Source organism: Oryzias latipes, chromosome 18 (assembly GCF_002234675.1).
Source record: "Oryzias latipes chromosome 18, ASM223467v1".
NCBI lineage: Eukaryota > Metazoa > Chordata > Actinopteri > Beloniformes > Adrianichthyidae > Oryzias > Oryzias latipes.
The window spans coordinates 12,224,658-12,243,127 of NC_019876.2; the positions used below are offsets into that span (position 1 = coordinate 12,224,658).

At 38.1% G+C, this 18,470-nt stretch overlaps 1 protein-coding gene across 1 annotated transcript in view; it reads right to left on the reverse strand.

The window, feature by feature from the left end:
- The window catches only part of pc (pyruvate carboxylase), a gene marked incomplete in the record, with an annotated part of 294,475 nt that overhangs the window by 32,400 nt on the left and 243,605 nt on the right, over nt 1-18,470 (reverse strand). Inside the window, 4 exon segments of the mRNA XM_023965793.1 lie at nt 6,590-6,671; nt 7,182-7,349; nt 9,090-9,330; nt 14,770-14,926. Of these exon segments, the coding sequence (XP_023821561.1) occupies nt 6,590-6,671; nt 7,182-7,349; nt 9,090-9,330; nt 14,770-14,926 (648 nt within the window).

The following is an 18,470-nucleotide window of genomic DNA, read 5'->3' on the forward strand; positions in this document are numbered from 1 at the left end:
CCTCAAAAATTAAGACAGTAACAAAGATGGCCCAAAATAAAAAAAAATTGACCATTTCAATAGAGAGTATTTCCACTAGGGGTGTGTATTGGCAAGAGTCTGGCGATACGATAAATATCCCGATATTTTACAAAAACATATTTTCTTTCTTTTCTTTTTTTAATATGATTTTGAAAAAACTCTACCTGAATTTCAATGTCTTCCATTGTAATATAATGGTCAAATTCAGTTTATTTAATGATCACAATGTTAAGCACTGCAACTGTATCTCATATATAAGTAGCTTCTGTAGTACTTTTAAATGGTTCAGGAGCCTGAATGGTGCTTCAAAAATAAAGGGTGGGGGGCACAGAGATTCTTTCCAGAAACAATAAAGTGTGATGATGACGCAGCATGACAGAATGAAGGAAAGCTGCTTTAATGCGAGAAAGGTGCTTTGCTTACATATCAGTCTGCTCTGCTGCACCGTTGCAGCCACGCTTTCTCACACGCGGAAGTAAACTAGTAACGCTGATCATCACCATGTCGGCCTTTTTTCAGAGCGTTGTACACATCACTCTGATCGATCAAGTCGCTAAACTAGAATCTATTGCTGGGAGGTTCTGCAGAACATTAGCCCGCTTTGCAGATAGCATTTTAGCCGATGCTAAACGCATTAGCCTATTAGCCGCTGCCATGCTTCACTCGTATTTATCTGAGCCGCTAAAAAGCACAGCAATCCACGTTTTTATATCTTACTGACAGCCACATGGCACAGAGTTCATGACTGAGGTATAGTACAGATCATAAGTTTGGACACACCTTCTCATTCAAATTAATGACAAGGTGTGTCCAAACTTATGGTCTGTACTGTAAGAACCAGCAGTGATTGGGTCATCTACAATAACTAAATGAGTTTTTTTTCCCAGACTGTTGCTCCTTCTCCACCAAAGTGAAACATGAAACCATGTTGACCTCATCATATTGATCAACCTTGCCTTCTTCACCAACGGCGACAACCATCGTTTCTGACCACATGGTCATATGGTCTTGTTCCCACTGTACACATTCACTGCGGTGTCTTAATGCAAGTGGAGTCACCTGCTACAGTCTGACATTCCAATCACAGCAGTGGAGTTGGTTGTGAACAGTTTGTCTGGAAACCTTAGAACTCCCTCACATCTGATAAACGGGCCTGCAGCTGTCAGAACCATCAGGTCCTTAGGTACTGGTCATGGTTTGTCACTCACAAGGCTCCACCCCTTCACACTTTGAGACACACCAAGTTCATCTTGGAATGACTCATTGGTAAAATCAGCTTTTTTTCCCCAATGAATTTTGAAATTGATGGCACATACAACTGCCTATCCTAAAAATGTGTGAAGTGAAACAAACACTGTTTACAATAAACACTGAGTTATTCAAAATATACCAAACATATTATGAGTTTTGTCATCTAAAATGCTTGTAAATAGTCGTATAAATTCACATAACTTTAAGGTATTCATGAAAACCAAAAGCACAATGTTTTTAACCAACACTGCTTCTAGAGTTAAAAGCATGTTTAAGACTGGAAAAAGTCTCCAAAGTGGTTTAGAGCACCAACTTTTCTTGGCAGGGAAAGAAGGCTCCTGCAAAATTAATGTGAAATTAATGTGCATGTAGCTGCGGCGAAAATTCAGCTGTCTGCCAAGGCGGTGGGTAATTGGCCCATTTGCTTCATAGCTTTCATTTATGCTTCTAGTGTAAAATTATAGCTCAGTTCACACGGGGGAGGAGGGACACCGTGATCGGTGTCAGAAAGCGGGCTTTGTTAAACACACTCCACCTGAACAACTTTAATTTAAAAGGATAAAACACAAGGATCTACATTTTGACCAAATAATCGTCCAGAGGAGCAACATGAAACTGCAGAAAAAGTAAACGTTTGACTGCTGTTTATTCGTTCTAAAGTCAATAAATTAAATTTAAAAAAAGATTTTAAAAATTATATTGTAGACAAAACGCTTTTAATTTCTGCTTTATTCATCATTTCATAAAAGACATCCTATTTGAAACATTTTGATCAAAAGCAACAGATTGTGACTTTATATTTTAACAAACCATTAGACAAAAAAGAGAACAAATGTTTTGTTTTTTTAATTGCTTCAGGTATTTTGATCAAGTAACATTTAGTCTACATAATGGGCCAAAGAAAATGACAGAAAATAAACATTACCACAGATACTAAAAGAGGATTTTGATTGCAAATTTGCACATTTTATGATTATGCACATTTTTTATGCTTATATGGTTAAACATTTTCAGCCAACAAGATGAAACCTGAAATATTTGAAGGCCGGAGCAGAGACATGATGGTGGAGAGGCTGACTGTGCATCTTCACCTGGTTCTGACAGCTTTATCTGCCTCTATAAATGCAACGTCTTTGTGTGCATTTCTGTTATGTTGCTTCACCCTAATCGACCGCATTGTTGAGCATCAATTAAATCCATGCATGATGCATGAGGAAAGGCAGCAAACGTGGACAAAAACACAGTGGAGCTGCTTTTATAGTGCATCATCATTCAGCTGCAGTGCCTGAATATGCATCTAAAATGCCCAGAAATGAGCGCTCACTGAGTAAAGGAGCATGTTAAATGACTGATGAAACAAGAAATGCACTGCAGTTTGCACTATTTTAGGGCTAAGATGATGTGAAAGGAAAAAAGGGGGGCCAAAAAAGTGGATCAGGCGTGAAAATTACTGATAATTGTGTTGTCATCAAGTGAATAAGAAAGAAAGAGAAGAGGTTGCAGAGATGATGTGAAGAGCGAGGGAGACCGACAGAAACACTGCACAGTACTGATTACTGGTTTGAAGCAGAGATGGGAGAAGAAGGGAGTGTGGGAGTGAAAGAAAGATGTAAACAGACTGAGGTCAGGATGGAATGAAAGTATCCAAGTGAGAGCTAAACAAAAGTGTGGAGATGGGCAGATGGAACGACCTACAAGCCTCGAGGCGCCACAAGGTGATCAGGACGAGAGCAGCAGTTAGTATGAAGGTTTATGCATCATGAGGGTGGACTTCAATAAAAAAAATAACATCCAGCAGCTCAATTTCAAGTCAGAAAAAAAACCCTCCCACTTAGACAAGGAGCTTATGTTTGTCTTCATTCTCCTGACATTAAAACTCCAAAAGCAGAATCGTTTCCTGCCTGGGATGAAATAAAGAAACTGCTTAATGCTCTGTCACTGCTGAGGTCTGGAGGGCGGATGCAGACTTGTTGCCGTTAGCTGCGGGTTAAACGTGTGGACGAGGAGGGTGGAGGTTTCCCTCTCGCAGCAAGAGTCGCTTGTCATAGTCGAAGCACGTTTCAAACAGCTCTGTTGCTGTGTGGCGTTATAGACTCTAAGAGGAAAGTCTCCCCCTCCATGATGGATTTTTCAGCATGATTGTTAAATATTTCTGCAGAGACAACAAGGCTACAAAGAAGCCATTCACTCTTAAGGACACCCACAGGGACCAACACCACCAGGCACTCTTGTTTACTGTTATCCTGTGCTTGATAACAAAAAAGAAACGGATTGTTGCTGCACTGGAAAAATTGATAAGATGCCCCACTGTCTGTCTGACCAATCAGCCATTTAAAATGAGATAAGGCTAAACGATTGTTGGGGTAAGCAAGTGTTAAAAGGAAGATACGGTTTTTACCTTGCAGCTGTGGTGCAGAGACATACTGAAGGTCATGTCACTACAGCATTAAAGCAAACTATAGCTCTGTAGGCTAAGGTGCACGGCTTAAAAAAATGCTTTTATCAGCTAAAGAGGTGAAATTACTTCAAACAAAACAGGAGCATAAACATTCTTTTCAGTTCTGTTTAAAAAGAGCGTAGTGTTTATAAGCTGAAAGTCGCTGATTTCAAAGAAAAACCAAACACTGGAGTATGTCTGCTTTGTTTGTCACTGCATGAAAGCCCATAACCTCTGGTGCAGAAACCAACAAACGTACGTGCTGATCACTTATGGCGCATTTACATCAGGACTGTATAAGAGAACTGGACTGAGTGAGTGTAGAAGATGTTTTACTTCTGGCTCCAACCAGACCGATTAAATTCATTCACCATTTTTATTGCAACACGGACGGTGCCATGTTGAAAACAGAAATCGTAGTAAGCAGTGATTGGTCTGAGTCATTTCTATGGCACCATTTTCGCCAACAAGGAGTGAGCTTGTTGGAAAGCAGACCCCTACTACTTACAAGCGGGCTCCACAAAATCGGTCAAGAACGTTCGTCGTGAGACCACATACACTTTACTGAGGCATGTCAAAAGACCATCTTAAAAGGTATCAGAGAAAAAATGGTTATTCAGACAAATAGAATGACTGAGTAATAGCCGTTTATTTCTCTATGGAAGTCTATGGGATTTTGGCTTTTTGGAGCCAGCAGGTACTTCCTATTTGGAAGGTAAAATCATAATCCATGTAAACAATAATGTAACGTAGTGATCTTTTCGATATACAGTGGTCCTAGTTCATCCTTTTGTAGTCTTGCTTTTTAGCTGATTTTTTTAGAGCAATTTTCTTTATCTTTTTCCTACATAGCGCATCGTGTTCTGCCTCCCGATTGGCTGTAGACCTTGTCAATTAATCTCTTTCATGCTGTGTCTAATGAACTAATCTACATAAATCTTTGATCGCAATCAGATCCTTGTTTTTTTATTCTATAATACTGGACTTATTTTTCTATAAAGATTTGAAATTTGAGAGTTTAACCAAGAGAGAAAAGAGTCAAAATGTTTATATCATCTAGGAAAAGTGTATAAAGTGTATAGTGAGGAGTTTAGCGACCTAAAAACATCCATAATCCTACTCCGGCATTTCAACTATCGCTGTATATTGCTTTATTTCCTTTTAATTAAACCACGGGTGGTGCTGAAAGGAGGGATTTATCGATCAACTTAAAGTTCAAGTTTATGTAGATTTAGGGGCGTGGTTCATTGATTGGCAGGTAGGCGGACCGGAGACAAACAGAGCTTCAAATTTCATTCTGTCCCACCCAGGTAGTGTTTGGGGAATGTTACTTATTTGGATGGAGAAACCTCCAGAGCTCATTAAAGCTGTGTTGGGTAAAGGGACTTCATCTTTTGAGTTAAAAAAGAAAGAAAAAACAAGTCATGTTTTGTTTATTGATTCATTTTTAAAACTCCCCCCAGAAAACCCATTTTTGTAACTTGAAAGTTTTTATTGATACAAACCCTGAATTATTCCATCTAATACACTAACCACAGAGACCAATTGGTTGTTGGTAAGCAGGACTTACTCCTTCACAGAAATTCATCAAATGTGCAGAATGCTTTGGCCACATTAATTTCGAGAAGAAATGTAGACAGCTATCAGAACTTGTGACTGCTGGAGCGGGTCCAGCTAGATTACAGATGCATGATGAAACCTGGCAGGCAGTTTCTGGAAAAACAGATGAGCGATAATGATGCCAAAGCCACTCTGGAGAGCCTACAAAACTTCCGCGGTTCGGGCCAAAAAGCCGGACTGCAGCCTCTGTCAGAGAGCAGGTTTTCACAAATTAAACCACCATGTAAACAGGTTTTAATGAACACTTAAACCTGTCTTTTCCTCACAACTATAACAAAAAATGTCATGGTTCAAGAATGTTTTGTTTAGTAAGGCGACCACTTTTTTTCCAACCCCAGATTTATGTTTCTGGTCGGCTGCCCTCTCATAATTGGAAGGTTCATTATCACCCAGCAGAAAGTACGGTTCTTTTGATTAAAGGCCATAATTAAAAATGCGTCATTGATTTTTTTTTTATTGATTTTCTTCTCCTCATGAGGGATGAACATATGTTTTAACGTGACAGATATTTGTGTGTATGTATGATTCTAGGTATTTTATTAGTTTTATTACAAATGTGTGTATTAAAATGTTTTGAAAAAAATAGCAAAATTGCAAGCTTTTATCTTGTAATATTGTCCTGATTTTTTTTTTTTCTTTTTTCTATTTTACTGATCTGAACCGTGACTCAAAAGCCGAACCGTGAGCTGTTAATTTCAAGTCAGACATTTAGAGAGTAAAACAACTTCCGGCTGTTAAAATACTGTACACAGAAACAAGGAAATATGGTTGATTGAAAATCTTTTTGTCATGAAAAAAGAAAACTGGTTTCAGTTTTCTATTCTTCTTATCAGGCCTCCAATGGAAAGTGTAAAAATCCTTTTACTGACTGGAAAAAAAAAAAAACTTGAAGCCAGTCATCAGCTGGTGCTCAGGTGAGAATTATAAGGTTGTACTTCAAAAGATGTTGAAAAATAAAATTTAACCTTTTATTGCTGAACGTATGACAAACTCAAATTGAACTCATTTTATTTTCTAAGATATTAACAGCATTTTTTAAAGACTGGCACACAGAATCGACAATAGTAGTTAGTAATGAGTGTGTTTGAATTCCAAATAATCACGATACTATAGTCTGTGCCGTAATATCAATTAAATGAAAGATTAAAGCTGGAAATTCAGCACTCAGGCTTGGATGGCCCTGGCTTTTGTAGAAACCCAGAATGTACCACTTTGTGTGAACGGGAGTCCGTTTGCAACAGCGATTCCAGCATCACTCACCGGTGTCATACTTGGTTCCCTTAGTGCAGGCGACGATGGCCCCCATACTTGGCTGAGAGGTCATTCCAGCCATAGAGTCAACCTAGAAAGAAAAACCAAGGCAGTGTTGGACTTAATGATCCATTCACAGCAGGAACATTACAGTAACATCAGAGCGTATATATTTACAAGGATTTATACGGAGAAAGAGCACGCAGGGATAAACTGCAAGCCTCATTTCCATGATGCCTTCATGAAATTTATCACCAGTAGGTTAAAACATTTTTTTTAAAACTTCAACCATCCGAATTTGAAACATTTTTTAGATAATAAAATAATGATTATACTTTGTAGCTTAATCTTGTTAAAGTAAGGCCCTGGCATATGTTTTATGAGTGAAAAAAGGCCATATTTTTCAGGCAGACTGATCACACTAGCAGAGTGAGAGTGAGCACTTTAATGGAAATGGTCCCAGTCCTTATAAATAGTTCCATCTTACTTTCAGGGACATTTAACAAATGTAACCCGGACAAGCTGCAGAGAATTTCTATTATTTATTGCTGTTAAGTAAGATCCTTCTAGGGCTGGAAAAAAAATGAATAAATACACTCACTGCAACATCCACTACATCAGCTCCAGCCTCTGCACAGGCCAACATGGCTGCCACACCGGCTCCAGCTGTGTCATGAGAGTGCACGTGGATGGGCACATCTGGGAAACGGTCCCTCAAAGCGCCAATAAGAAGCTGGCTGGATGTTGGCTTCAACAGGCCTGCCATGTCCTGGAAAAACAGAAACATTGCGACTATGACAGCTTAAAATGTACCAAACTGGAGAAAATGGGAAAACTCCTGAATCACTTTAAACGAAAAACTACATTGTAAATTTAAAAATAAAATAAATAAATAAGAAATTCAACACTGCTTTCAGCTTCAAAGTACAGTTTGTGAACCTGAAAATTAGAAGAAGAAGAAAAGGCATTGTACTTTAAAAAAAAAACTGTTTTAAACTTGAAAGTACACTTTGTGACCTTGAAAATCAGAAAAATAAAATCTTAAAAAAACCCTTGTACTTTTGAATAAAAAATTGAAAACTTCTAAACTTGAATGTACACTTTGTAAACTTGAAGGAAACATTACAAAATAATAATAAAACTGAAAATCTGAAAACATGGTATAATTTAATAAAAAAGGCAATTTTGAAAACCATTTTAAACTAAAAAGTACACATTGTGAACATGTTTATTATTAACAACATTTGTTACCAACAGTTTTGAGTTTATAGTTTTTATAGTAATAATAAGCACTCTATTCTGTTACTTAAAAACTTGATCTGCAATGTGTAGGTATATTTTCTGGATTACTCTACTATGGCGTGGGATTCATATTATTGGTTACTGCAATCATGAAAGAATATTTTCTGAGGATAATCAATAAGCACTTATTTTGTTACTTGACAAAAAATCTGCACTTGATCTGATAAGAACTGGAATATGAAATCAATATTTTTTTAAATTCAATCTTCAAATTTACATTTTATTTTCAAATTTTCAATATATTTTTTAAGCGTAAAAGATATTTTATAAATGTACTATTTTAATTTTCAAATTTTCAATATATTATATTCAAGTTTACAATGTGTATTTTCACTTTTAAAATTGCTTTTCTTTTTTTTTAAATTTCATTTACAATCTGGTTTGAATTTCACTTTAGGCTTATCATGATTTGAACCCATATGACCGACATTGAAAACCACAGTTGAGAGTTAATCAGTCTGATAATTTACAACAACAGAGGCAGGCAAAGCTTTAAATTCTCTTGCCTACAATAACCACATTGTAGATACAGCTCAAACGTAAAGTCATGCTCTCTTTGATGGTTTTTACACTCCATGAAGTTAAACCACTCGCCAGCATCTTCCTATAAAAGTGAACGTCATTAGCTATGCCAGCCTTTTATGTGATTGCCACTGCCGAGTGTGATGATTCACACTGCAGCAGCAGCGTGGGAGTTTATCATCTCTTGTCTGAAATATTCTGTTATGCCTGGATGAAGAAATTAATTTTTTATAAGCAATATCTGATTATTTAGGCAGACACTTTCTTAAATTTAGCTCAAAATCTTGATCTAGCTGTGAGTTTTAATAATTTATTTCTCCAAACACTGATTAAGCACATGTATTTTGAATTAAGAGAAACTATAATTAATCAAGACACATGTGTGCAAGTAGATATAGGGGCCCTGAATTATTCACTTGATGTCGTAGCACTAGAAGAAATGACAACAAATTCTCCTTTTTTGTTGTTTGTTCATATTAAAATTAGGAAATGTTTTCGTACTTTGTGAAATTGCTGACAAGTAAAACTACAGAACTTCAAGATAATTCAAACTCAGATTTGGTGCTTGGCTTTAAAAAGAAAAAAGTTTGACCAAACTTTTCGGCATCAAAAACTTTGAAGTCTTCCAGACCAAAGACTGGCTTAAACAAACACCTGCATCCCCAATTTCTCTTCCTATTCTCACCTTGATGCAAAGGATGTGAGTTCCAGCTTTGACCAGCTCGTCTGCCAGATTCACATAATAGTCCAGGGAATATTTCTGTCTCATGGGGTCAGAGACATCGCCCGTGTAGGAGATGGCAGCCTCGACGACGCCACCCGCGGCTCCTGCAGCCTCCATGCCCAGTAGCATGTTGGGAAGGTAGTTCAAGGAATCGAAGACGCGGAAAATGTCCATGCCGTTTTCTTTGGCCACTTCACAGAACCTGGAGAACAGAGTAAAGTCACAGAGAAATCCACATGAGTTCATACTGCTGAGGTCAAATGAACACTATCAGTTGTTGTGATAATCTATTTATATCCGCTCCCTTACTTCAGCTCATAAATATTGCTCTACATAAGTTTTCCTACTATTCCATGAGAATTCAGACTGCCTGCAGGAGTCCACAATATCTGGGGGTGATGTGTACTCTCATTATCCAAGCTGCTTGTGGAAAATCCCGCCTCTTATTGCCTTTGCTCCAGTATCCTAATCAGATTTCTCATAACCAGGATGAGCATTAGGATATTGTGAATGCAAAATATGCAGTTAACGAGTCTTTGTTTTGGCAAATAGACGCATTCTGTGCAGTTTGTTATAACAACAGGATTGCTCGTCCAATGTGTTCGCAACCAGCATTTACCCAAACAGGTCCAAAACACGCGTCTGTAGTGATTCGTGTCTCTTTTGTATCTAATTAGCGCTGCATTGACATAGACAACCATGATCGCTGCTCAGATAAACTTATTTTATAGATCAAACTTCATGATGTGACAAGAAAAGCGTCTCGTCAGTGACATTTCGCTCACGCTGCTTCGATAAAAAAACATTTGGAATCCAACGTGTCTGACTCAGACAGCGTGCTGTGACGGTGAAAATGCACTTTATAATCAAAAACGAACAGAAACGCAATTTAGCTTGGATAATGAAGACGCTAAGGTGCTCTGGCTGCATGCTGTCGCACAGAGATCCTTCTAGGCGATGGAGTGACAGAGTGTGTGGAGGACAAACGGGAAACCAGCAAAACAGATCAAAGCCATTAATCACAATGATGTGCAGATTTCAAAGTCCCCCCAATGAAACACCAGAGAAAAGAAGGCTAAAGACAAAGCGAGCAGAGAGAGAGGAAGATGGAAAGAAGTGTATAATCCAGGGTGATGACTAGAAGAACAGAAACGTGATGTATCAGTGGGAATAAATAACGGCTTTAGGAGCAATAAGTGGGGAGAGTAAAATGATGGGAGGATGGGGGAGGTCTGTGTGTTTGATTCAGTGAGACAGAAGGTAGGAAGGCACAGCTATATTAGTCATAAACTAGCCACTGCTAATTCATTTTAAAGTGAAGGGTATTAGACTTTATTTATGAGGAGTCCTTGCTGATGTGTGTGTTTCTCAATCGACAACAGTGAAGCATCTTGGGAATCCATTGGAGACGGGTTGAAGGTGTTTAGTATCTTATGAGCGACGCAGGAGGGCGTGATGAACAAACTGAGCTGATTACATGTGCAGATTCGGATCAGCTCTCACTCAGTGAGCATGGGAGGCGGTCATGCTGGGTTCTGTGGGACTGACAACAAGTCAGTGTTTTGCCGTCACCAACATGGTCAGGCATAATGTCACAAAAATTGCTGTATGTTTAGTGCTGTTAGAACTTCCTTTGATTACCTTGGCCTTCAACTATAAAAGAGAAGTCATTTGATGAGACTTGTTAAGGGCTATATGTGAAAAAATTAAATAATCTCACCTTTTACAGTCTGTTTTGCAGACTTTTTTCAGCCCAATTTTGCATGCTTTTCTCGTTTTTCTTTTTTTACAGTGTATTGTAATCTGCCTCCTGATTGGCTGTAGACCATATTAAACCCCCCCCATGTGTTTGCCAAACTTACCAAAATCTTCTATTGCAATCAGATCTTTGTTTTCATTTTATGGAACTGGACTTATTTTTCTACAAAGGTTTGAGCTTAAAGAATTTAAACAACAGTCCAAAGTTTCCCAGTCATGTCTGTATGAGAAAAGTGTTTAGAGTGTGTAGTGAGGGGCTTTACAGCCATAAAACATCTATAATCCTACTTAGCAGATTTTGCCTATTGAGGGAGGGTTATTTAAAGAAAACAACTCCTGCGACAAACCAGGGAACACCATATTAAATCATTTTACAATGTGCATAAATTTCCACATTGTAAAGTCTGCCCATCTTTCAACAAAACTTTAATTGTTCCTGGACAAGGAGCCAAAAAATAATACTAATACCTAGAATAATCCAGTATTAATAGAATAATGTAAACTGAATCTTTACATTTTGTCTATACAGTGATCCCTTGCTATATCACGGTTTACTTTTCACGGTTACGCTACTTCACGGATTTGCATCGTGCATTGTGTTCTGCATTCTGATTGGCTAAAAAAGTCACTCCGCTTCTTCTCTACCTGCGCGTCAATAATGTTGCAGTTTAATATGTACACGTACGTAAATCAGCTTTCCAAATTACGTACATGCAAATCATCTTGCAATTTCCTGTTTCTCTAAAACCCATAGAAAAAGAGCGACAACAACTGTCAATCACTATGTTCTTCTCCCGAACAAACACACACAGCTGCACCGCGGGCTTGAGAAGGAGAAAACACTGCAGCTTCTCAGACTGAAGAGCATTGAAATACACCTGAGCCACTATTTGTCCGTTTGTACTTTGTATTTTTTTCATGATCATTTTAAATTTTCTCCCGTTTAATTCAATTACTCTCGGGTCGCGGTGGGCGGGGCTAATCTCCGCGATTTGAAGCCTTCTGTTCACATCGATGATTCAAATTATTATTTGACAGTACTGTACAGAAGTTATTTGTTGAAAAAAAAAAACGTTTTTAAAGTACTTTGATTTGTGAAACAAATGTTTGAGCCTGTAAAATGGTTTGTTCTTCTTTTCAATGTATAACAGAGTATTTAATTGTATAATAATTGTTAAAAAAAATAGAGGTTTCTACTTCACGGATTTTTTGCCTATCACGGGTTCTTTTTGGAACGTAACCCCCGCGATAAACAAGGGTTTACTGTAATGTCAATTGCATATATACAGTTTGAATGGTGACCACAGACAGGTGTGTTTCAGCTGAAGGGGCAAAGGGTTTTCACATAATAATTACAGAGGATAAGGCTTATACTTGAAGTTACTGAGACGGCTGGCGGACTACGTGGATTTAACTGTTGGTTTTTGTATACGACGAACATAAATGAAAGTTTTTGCACCTTGGTCCAAGTTTTCCGAAGAACCATTTGTTATTTTAAAGCATGGATCTGGAATCCACTTCCATCCACTTCTTATGTAATGTTCACACTGGGCATGTGACGAATGTTCTTGAAAGTGCATTTAGCATATAGTGTTCACACTGGACTGCCGCTACCCGATATTGGCACATGGTGCTTAATGTCAATGTGGTGTAAATCTCGTGAATCTCACTCCAGGCTTTTTCTTCCACAGCTCCATTCTGATACATGATACATAAAATTCAGGCTGAGCACAAACCCAGAGATTTAGCACTGAATTAAAGGGGAAGTCAATCTGTATCTATGCAATTGATATTAAGATAGTGACACCCCCAGTTGATGAGACACATCTTAAATAGCATTGAATAAAAAAGGTGCATCCACAGTGGAAGGAGAGGACTGTCGGACAGGAGCATTAGCATATCTTTACTGTGTTATTCCCCTGACCCGACAGGGCCACCTTCAGAGTGTTGCATCCACAGTCACCTGAATCGCTGTTTGCATGTGGAATTCTCCCACTATGTATTTTTATGAGATAGAAATTCAGCACACATTGCCTCTACTTGATGTTCTCGTCACACTCCAACAGTTTATCACATTTAGCATCTTTTTTAATGCATCTTTGGGTAGATTGCACCTGTTTTTTTGTCCTGGATTCACTGTCATGGATCAGCTCTCATTTATTCACTTTTTAAAACTCTGTGGAATGTAGGTGTTGAAATCTGCAGCATCAGTCCATTTATATGGAGATACGAAAATTATCTGTTGCATTAATTATTCCTGTATGGTTCTGTTGGGAGTCATTTTATAGGTATTTCTGTAATCATTCCTGGACAGCAATAAAGCTTTTCAATAGCTAATAGTTTATGCAAAGACAATACAATCAGAATAAAGTTGGTGTTTCCATGGAAACAACCCAGCTAAAAAGACTTAATAGAATGTTATTACAAGAAAAGATTCTCAGGTCTCAAAAACCATTTTAATAATGATAGAAAATTATAGATCAGCATGCAAGTTTACACCTGCTCACTTTTGACACTTGCGAACTCACGTTTATGAAAAATGCTGCTAAGTTTTCATTGGTGCTGGAGGACATCTTTTTAAAATTAGCATTAAGACAAAACAGCATGCATTTGAATTAAATGAATTTGTTCCAAATTAATAAAATAAAACAAAATGCTCAGTCGTTATATCCCAAGAACATTTCTGCCACACCCTCTTTTCCATTCAGACCTAAAGCTGTCTGTTTTTTTTACTTGTCTCTTTCCAACAGCTGAGCAAACAGATATGACGACCTCAGACATGAAGGCCTCTTGTGTCGGACATATTTTACTGTTACAAAAGGGGGTTAGGGTTCTTCGGACACACAAGGTGTGTATTTGAATAAACCCCTTTTGATATTTAGACTAAACTCTGACTAAACTTTATTTATATTAACTTTATTTGCATATATACAGTTTTTTGTTAGAGCACTCACTCACTCACTGCAAATTATAAATGACCTGTCACTATGTTAATAATTAACAACATTTACTACAGTTTAAAAATGAATAATAGTTGCAACTTTAAAATAACATCCAAGTACCGTATATAAACTTATGAGATCCTTAAGTCATTAGTAAGTCCTCTACTAACAGATATGACGACCTCAGACATGAAGGCCTCTTGTGTCGGACATATTTTACTGTTACAAAAGGGGGTTAGGGTTCTTCGGACACACAAGGTGTTTATTTGAATAAACCCCTTTTGATATTTAGACTAAACTCTGACTAAACTTTATTTATATTAACTTTATTTGTATATATACAGTTTTTTGTTAGAGCACTCACTCACTCACTCACACACTCACTCACACACTCACTCACACTCACTCACACTCACACACACTCACACACACTCACACACACTCACACACACTCACTCACACTCACTCACTCACACTCACTCACACTCACTCACACTCACTCACTCACTCACACTCACTCACTCACTCACTGCAAATTATAAATGACCTGTCACTATGTTAATAATTAACATTTACTATAGTTAAAAAATGAATAATAGTTGCAACTTTAAAATAACATCCAAGTACCGTATATAAACTTATGAGATCCTTAACAAGTCATTAGTAAGTCCTTTACTAACAGGTTGTTCATGACCTATTAGTATTTAACAAGGTAGTAATAAATTAACATGATTAATATTACATTTAATACTCACTAACAGCTTGGCTAGCTTTAAGGCACATATATAAATCCTAAAACTAAAACGGTTATTTAAAAATGTATAACTTCTTACTAACAATTTGATAATGATTTGTTACTTAGTTAAAAGTTATTATACAGTGTTATCTTATATAATTTTCTTGGGTTGCTGGTTTAATATTTAATTCAGACTGAGACTCACTTGAAGACTGCGTTGTCTGGGTAATTGGTGTAGCCCACGGCGTTGGCTCCTCTGAGCAACATCTGGAAGGGAACATTAGGAATCAAAGCTCTCAGCTCCTGGAGCCTCTTCCACGGACACTCCGACAGAAAGCGCATGGCCACGTCAAAGGTAGCACCTATGCAGACACAAGCACAAAAGCAGACTTTCAGCTTTCATCTCAAGCCCCCCCCTCTTCCATCATCCCAACTTTGATGTCAATTCAACAAAGTCATTTTCTGACATATCCAAAAAGCCACAAACACCCCCTCGCCCCCCAAAAAGACACACACACATCACGATAATGGACGCACAAATAAAAGATCTTAAGACAGTCGCTTATTTATTTTAAAACATTAAAGGAAATGTTGCAGAGGAGGAGGCACAAAAAAGGAAGATAGCAATCTCTTATTTCCCTTTCTGGGGAAAAAGATTAGCAATTCTCATACCCGTTTATCATATCAGCCAGAAATATTGAAGCCTCCAGTGGTATTCTGCTGATCCAACACCGTCATCATTACATTTTTTTTTCTTTGAGCATTCATGCAGTTAGATGAGGAAGAAAACAGCAAGCACAGATACATGTTCAGTGCGAGCAGGAAGGATGCCTGGGAAAGCCTCTGTTATATATTTTTAACTGTGGTTTTGACCTGTGTTTACGTCAGCGTCTCTAAAAACACTGACGTGCAGCGGAAATGACTCCAAGCAATCCCATCTAATGTTTTACATTAGTATTAGACGGTTTACTGCACGTGAGGTGCCAGAACACGACTGTGGGTGAGGGATTCATTAAGGAAGAAGAAAATCTAATCCCGCCATTTGATAACTTGCACAAAGACTGACAGCTGGAAACGCATAAGCACGGCTGTAACCTCCCTCTTTTTGGAAAGGAAACCTCAAACCCGCTGGGACTGAGAGCCAAAATAAACCAGATGGAAAACAAGTGCAGTGTCCATGACTGCTGGGGAAGCATTGAACAAGAAAAATGACTTGTTTTGATCTGCATCACTGCACAGAATAGGTGTTGCAGAATTAAAGGGCTTGTAGCATGCTCATGATGGAGCCAATCACGCGATTGAATGAAAAAAAAGTTAGAGGAACGCCTGCACAGTGCAACTGCAAGCCAGGGTCAACGAAAATACAATATTTGCAGACAAATGGATGCACGTTTGTCTTCATTTTGCTCGTCTGAACTGGAATCTGGCTCAAAACTGTACGGCTGGATGCACCAATATCGCTCACCCTTTTTGTTGTGCTGATGTTAGGTTCGGGATGTGAATGGCTGTAAGCTAGTGGGACAACACGTAAACAAAAGAATGATGGGAAGTCAGGGCGGACTTACTCCACAATTACGCCAACAGTGCTGTCCTCGACTCAAAGGTGAATTTCTAGAATTTCTGTTGAACTACTGCCGCTATGCAGAAACAATGTCCCAGAAAACACAGGTTTTTTTCTTTTTCCGTCTTAAAACGGTATAATCATAAATAAAAAAAACAATGGGAACACTTTGAAAATAGATCAAAATATGACCGGAACAATAAAGTCCATGCAATAATTTACAATTTACAACTTATCAAACCACAGCATCACATCTGAGAGACAATAAAAGATACAATACGTGACCCAGTTCATTTGACTGCATCTTCCACAGAGCAGCGAGGAATGCTATATCCAGAAAAGACTTAATCCTCAAAGGGCTTGCACAGGCTTAATCTCTTCATGGATTCATCCTGCCTCTAAGCAGCTGAAACATGTGAAAGCAATATTCTCTGAATGAGACCACTCAAGTGTTAAACAACATCCCTGCATGGAAACAAAGTGTCAGGGTGATGACGCCCCATATTCCCCTCTCTCAGGGAAGCTTTTGTTTTTTTCGTTCCGACAGCAGAAACTTCTCTGATCAGTTTGTGATAAATTAGTTTTGGTTAAGGACATCCTTTCAGGAGAGGTGCCGCGGTTATTCCTCTTGTGGTCATTTAGCGATTCATGATTGAAAGTTCTCCTAAAAGCTGCTCTACAATGTTTGCTACAGATTAACACTCCTCAGCATGGTGGTCTAATTAGTGGTTAAATCAATATGAGGCCAGAGTGTTAATGCTAACCTGCAATCTGGATACTTTGGGTTGGAAATCAAGCAGGATATTAAACAGAAAATAGTTTTTCTGAATAAATTAGGAATCAAGACACTTATTTTGCAAGTTTAGAACTTGAACAATACAGGAAACTATTTTGTATTAACTGCAATGTTTCAGATAGAAAGAAAATCGGTTTTGAAACTGAAATACGGACAATTTTAAGAGGAAATAAAGCAAAGAAAGGTTGCAAGATAATCATGTAAAATTGTTCATTTCTAAAAAAACAAAAAAAACGGTTTAAACTTGAGGAAAGACAATTGTTACTTCATTTTAACAATTGTCAGACTGTATGACAAACTGGGCCAAACTGTTTTGTTATTCCGAGCACTAAATAAATCCTCGTGCGGTCTGAGCCGACGTGCAACTCCAAATGAATTTTAAGCAGCCAGACTTGCAAGTTGTGGGACGAGTGAAAATAATTTGAAATGTTCATGAAGGCGCCGTGTTAAAAGACTTGATAAAAAATGTATCAAGTCTGTCCTTAATGCTTTTCACAACATACCAGGAAACAGAAACAGCAACGGGGAGTTCCAGCAGGTCTCTGAGAATGGACTTGCTTCCATGTTCAAAGCTCTCTCGTTCAAGCGCAGCAATGCAAGTGTTTACAAAGGTTATCAGGCTCTATGTAAAAAAAATCTGACGGCCAATCAGGGACTCCCATTTGATAGTGAGATATGGATGGTGTCCCCTTTAGTTCACGGAAGTGCCAACCATTTTAATTGTTCATGGAGGGGAAATTCACAACTGGTTTGTTCCCAGACTGAACTATAATCAAGTATCACCAAGTCTTTCATTTATTGGAATACAGCTGTGAAAAAAAAGCCAGGAGCAGGATATACAAGGTTCGCACCACTTCGACATTTTGCACCAAGCCTCTGCCAACTGCACGTGGCGGTTATGCCCTAGTAAACAGCAGAAAAAGAAGAGGCCCCTCTATAATCACATAGGCCAGGGGTGTCAAACTCATTTTCACAGAGGGCCACAGCAGCATAGTGGTTGTCCTCAAAGGGCCAGATATAACTTAATGAAAAATAAATGTAACTACTCATTAATGTTAAATTACTCATTATTTATTTACTATAACTTTTTAAAGTGACAAGTACAGTTGCAGAGAAACATATGTTTGCTTGTTATTCTAGCATAAATCCTTTTAAATTTGATTATGTCAGGTTAGGTTATGTGGACAGTGTTTAATTCCTAATGTATAGTTATCCAATCCGATATTTCAAGTCCGATTCACCCTAGATATGAGTAAATACACACCAATTTTTATTTTTTATTTTAAGAAATTAAAAAACTTCTATGCTCTTGCGGGCCACATAAAATGACATGGAGGGCCACATTTGGCCCGCGGGCCTTGAGTTTGACATGTGACATAGGCTAAACATGCATTTAAGAAGCAGGGTTTAGCTCTTTCTTGAATGCGTGTCAAATGTCTGGCGTGTACGTGGCTTAAGGCAACATGCTAGTAGTTCAAAAAAGGCTATTCCTATACAATCACGGATGTTTATTAAAAGAAATAACAAGATCCCAATATTGCATCCATGC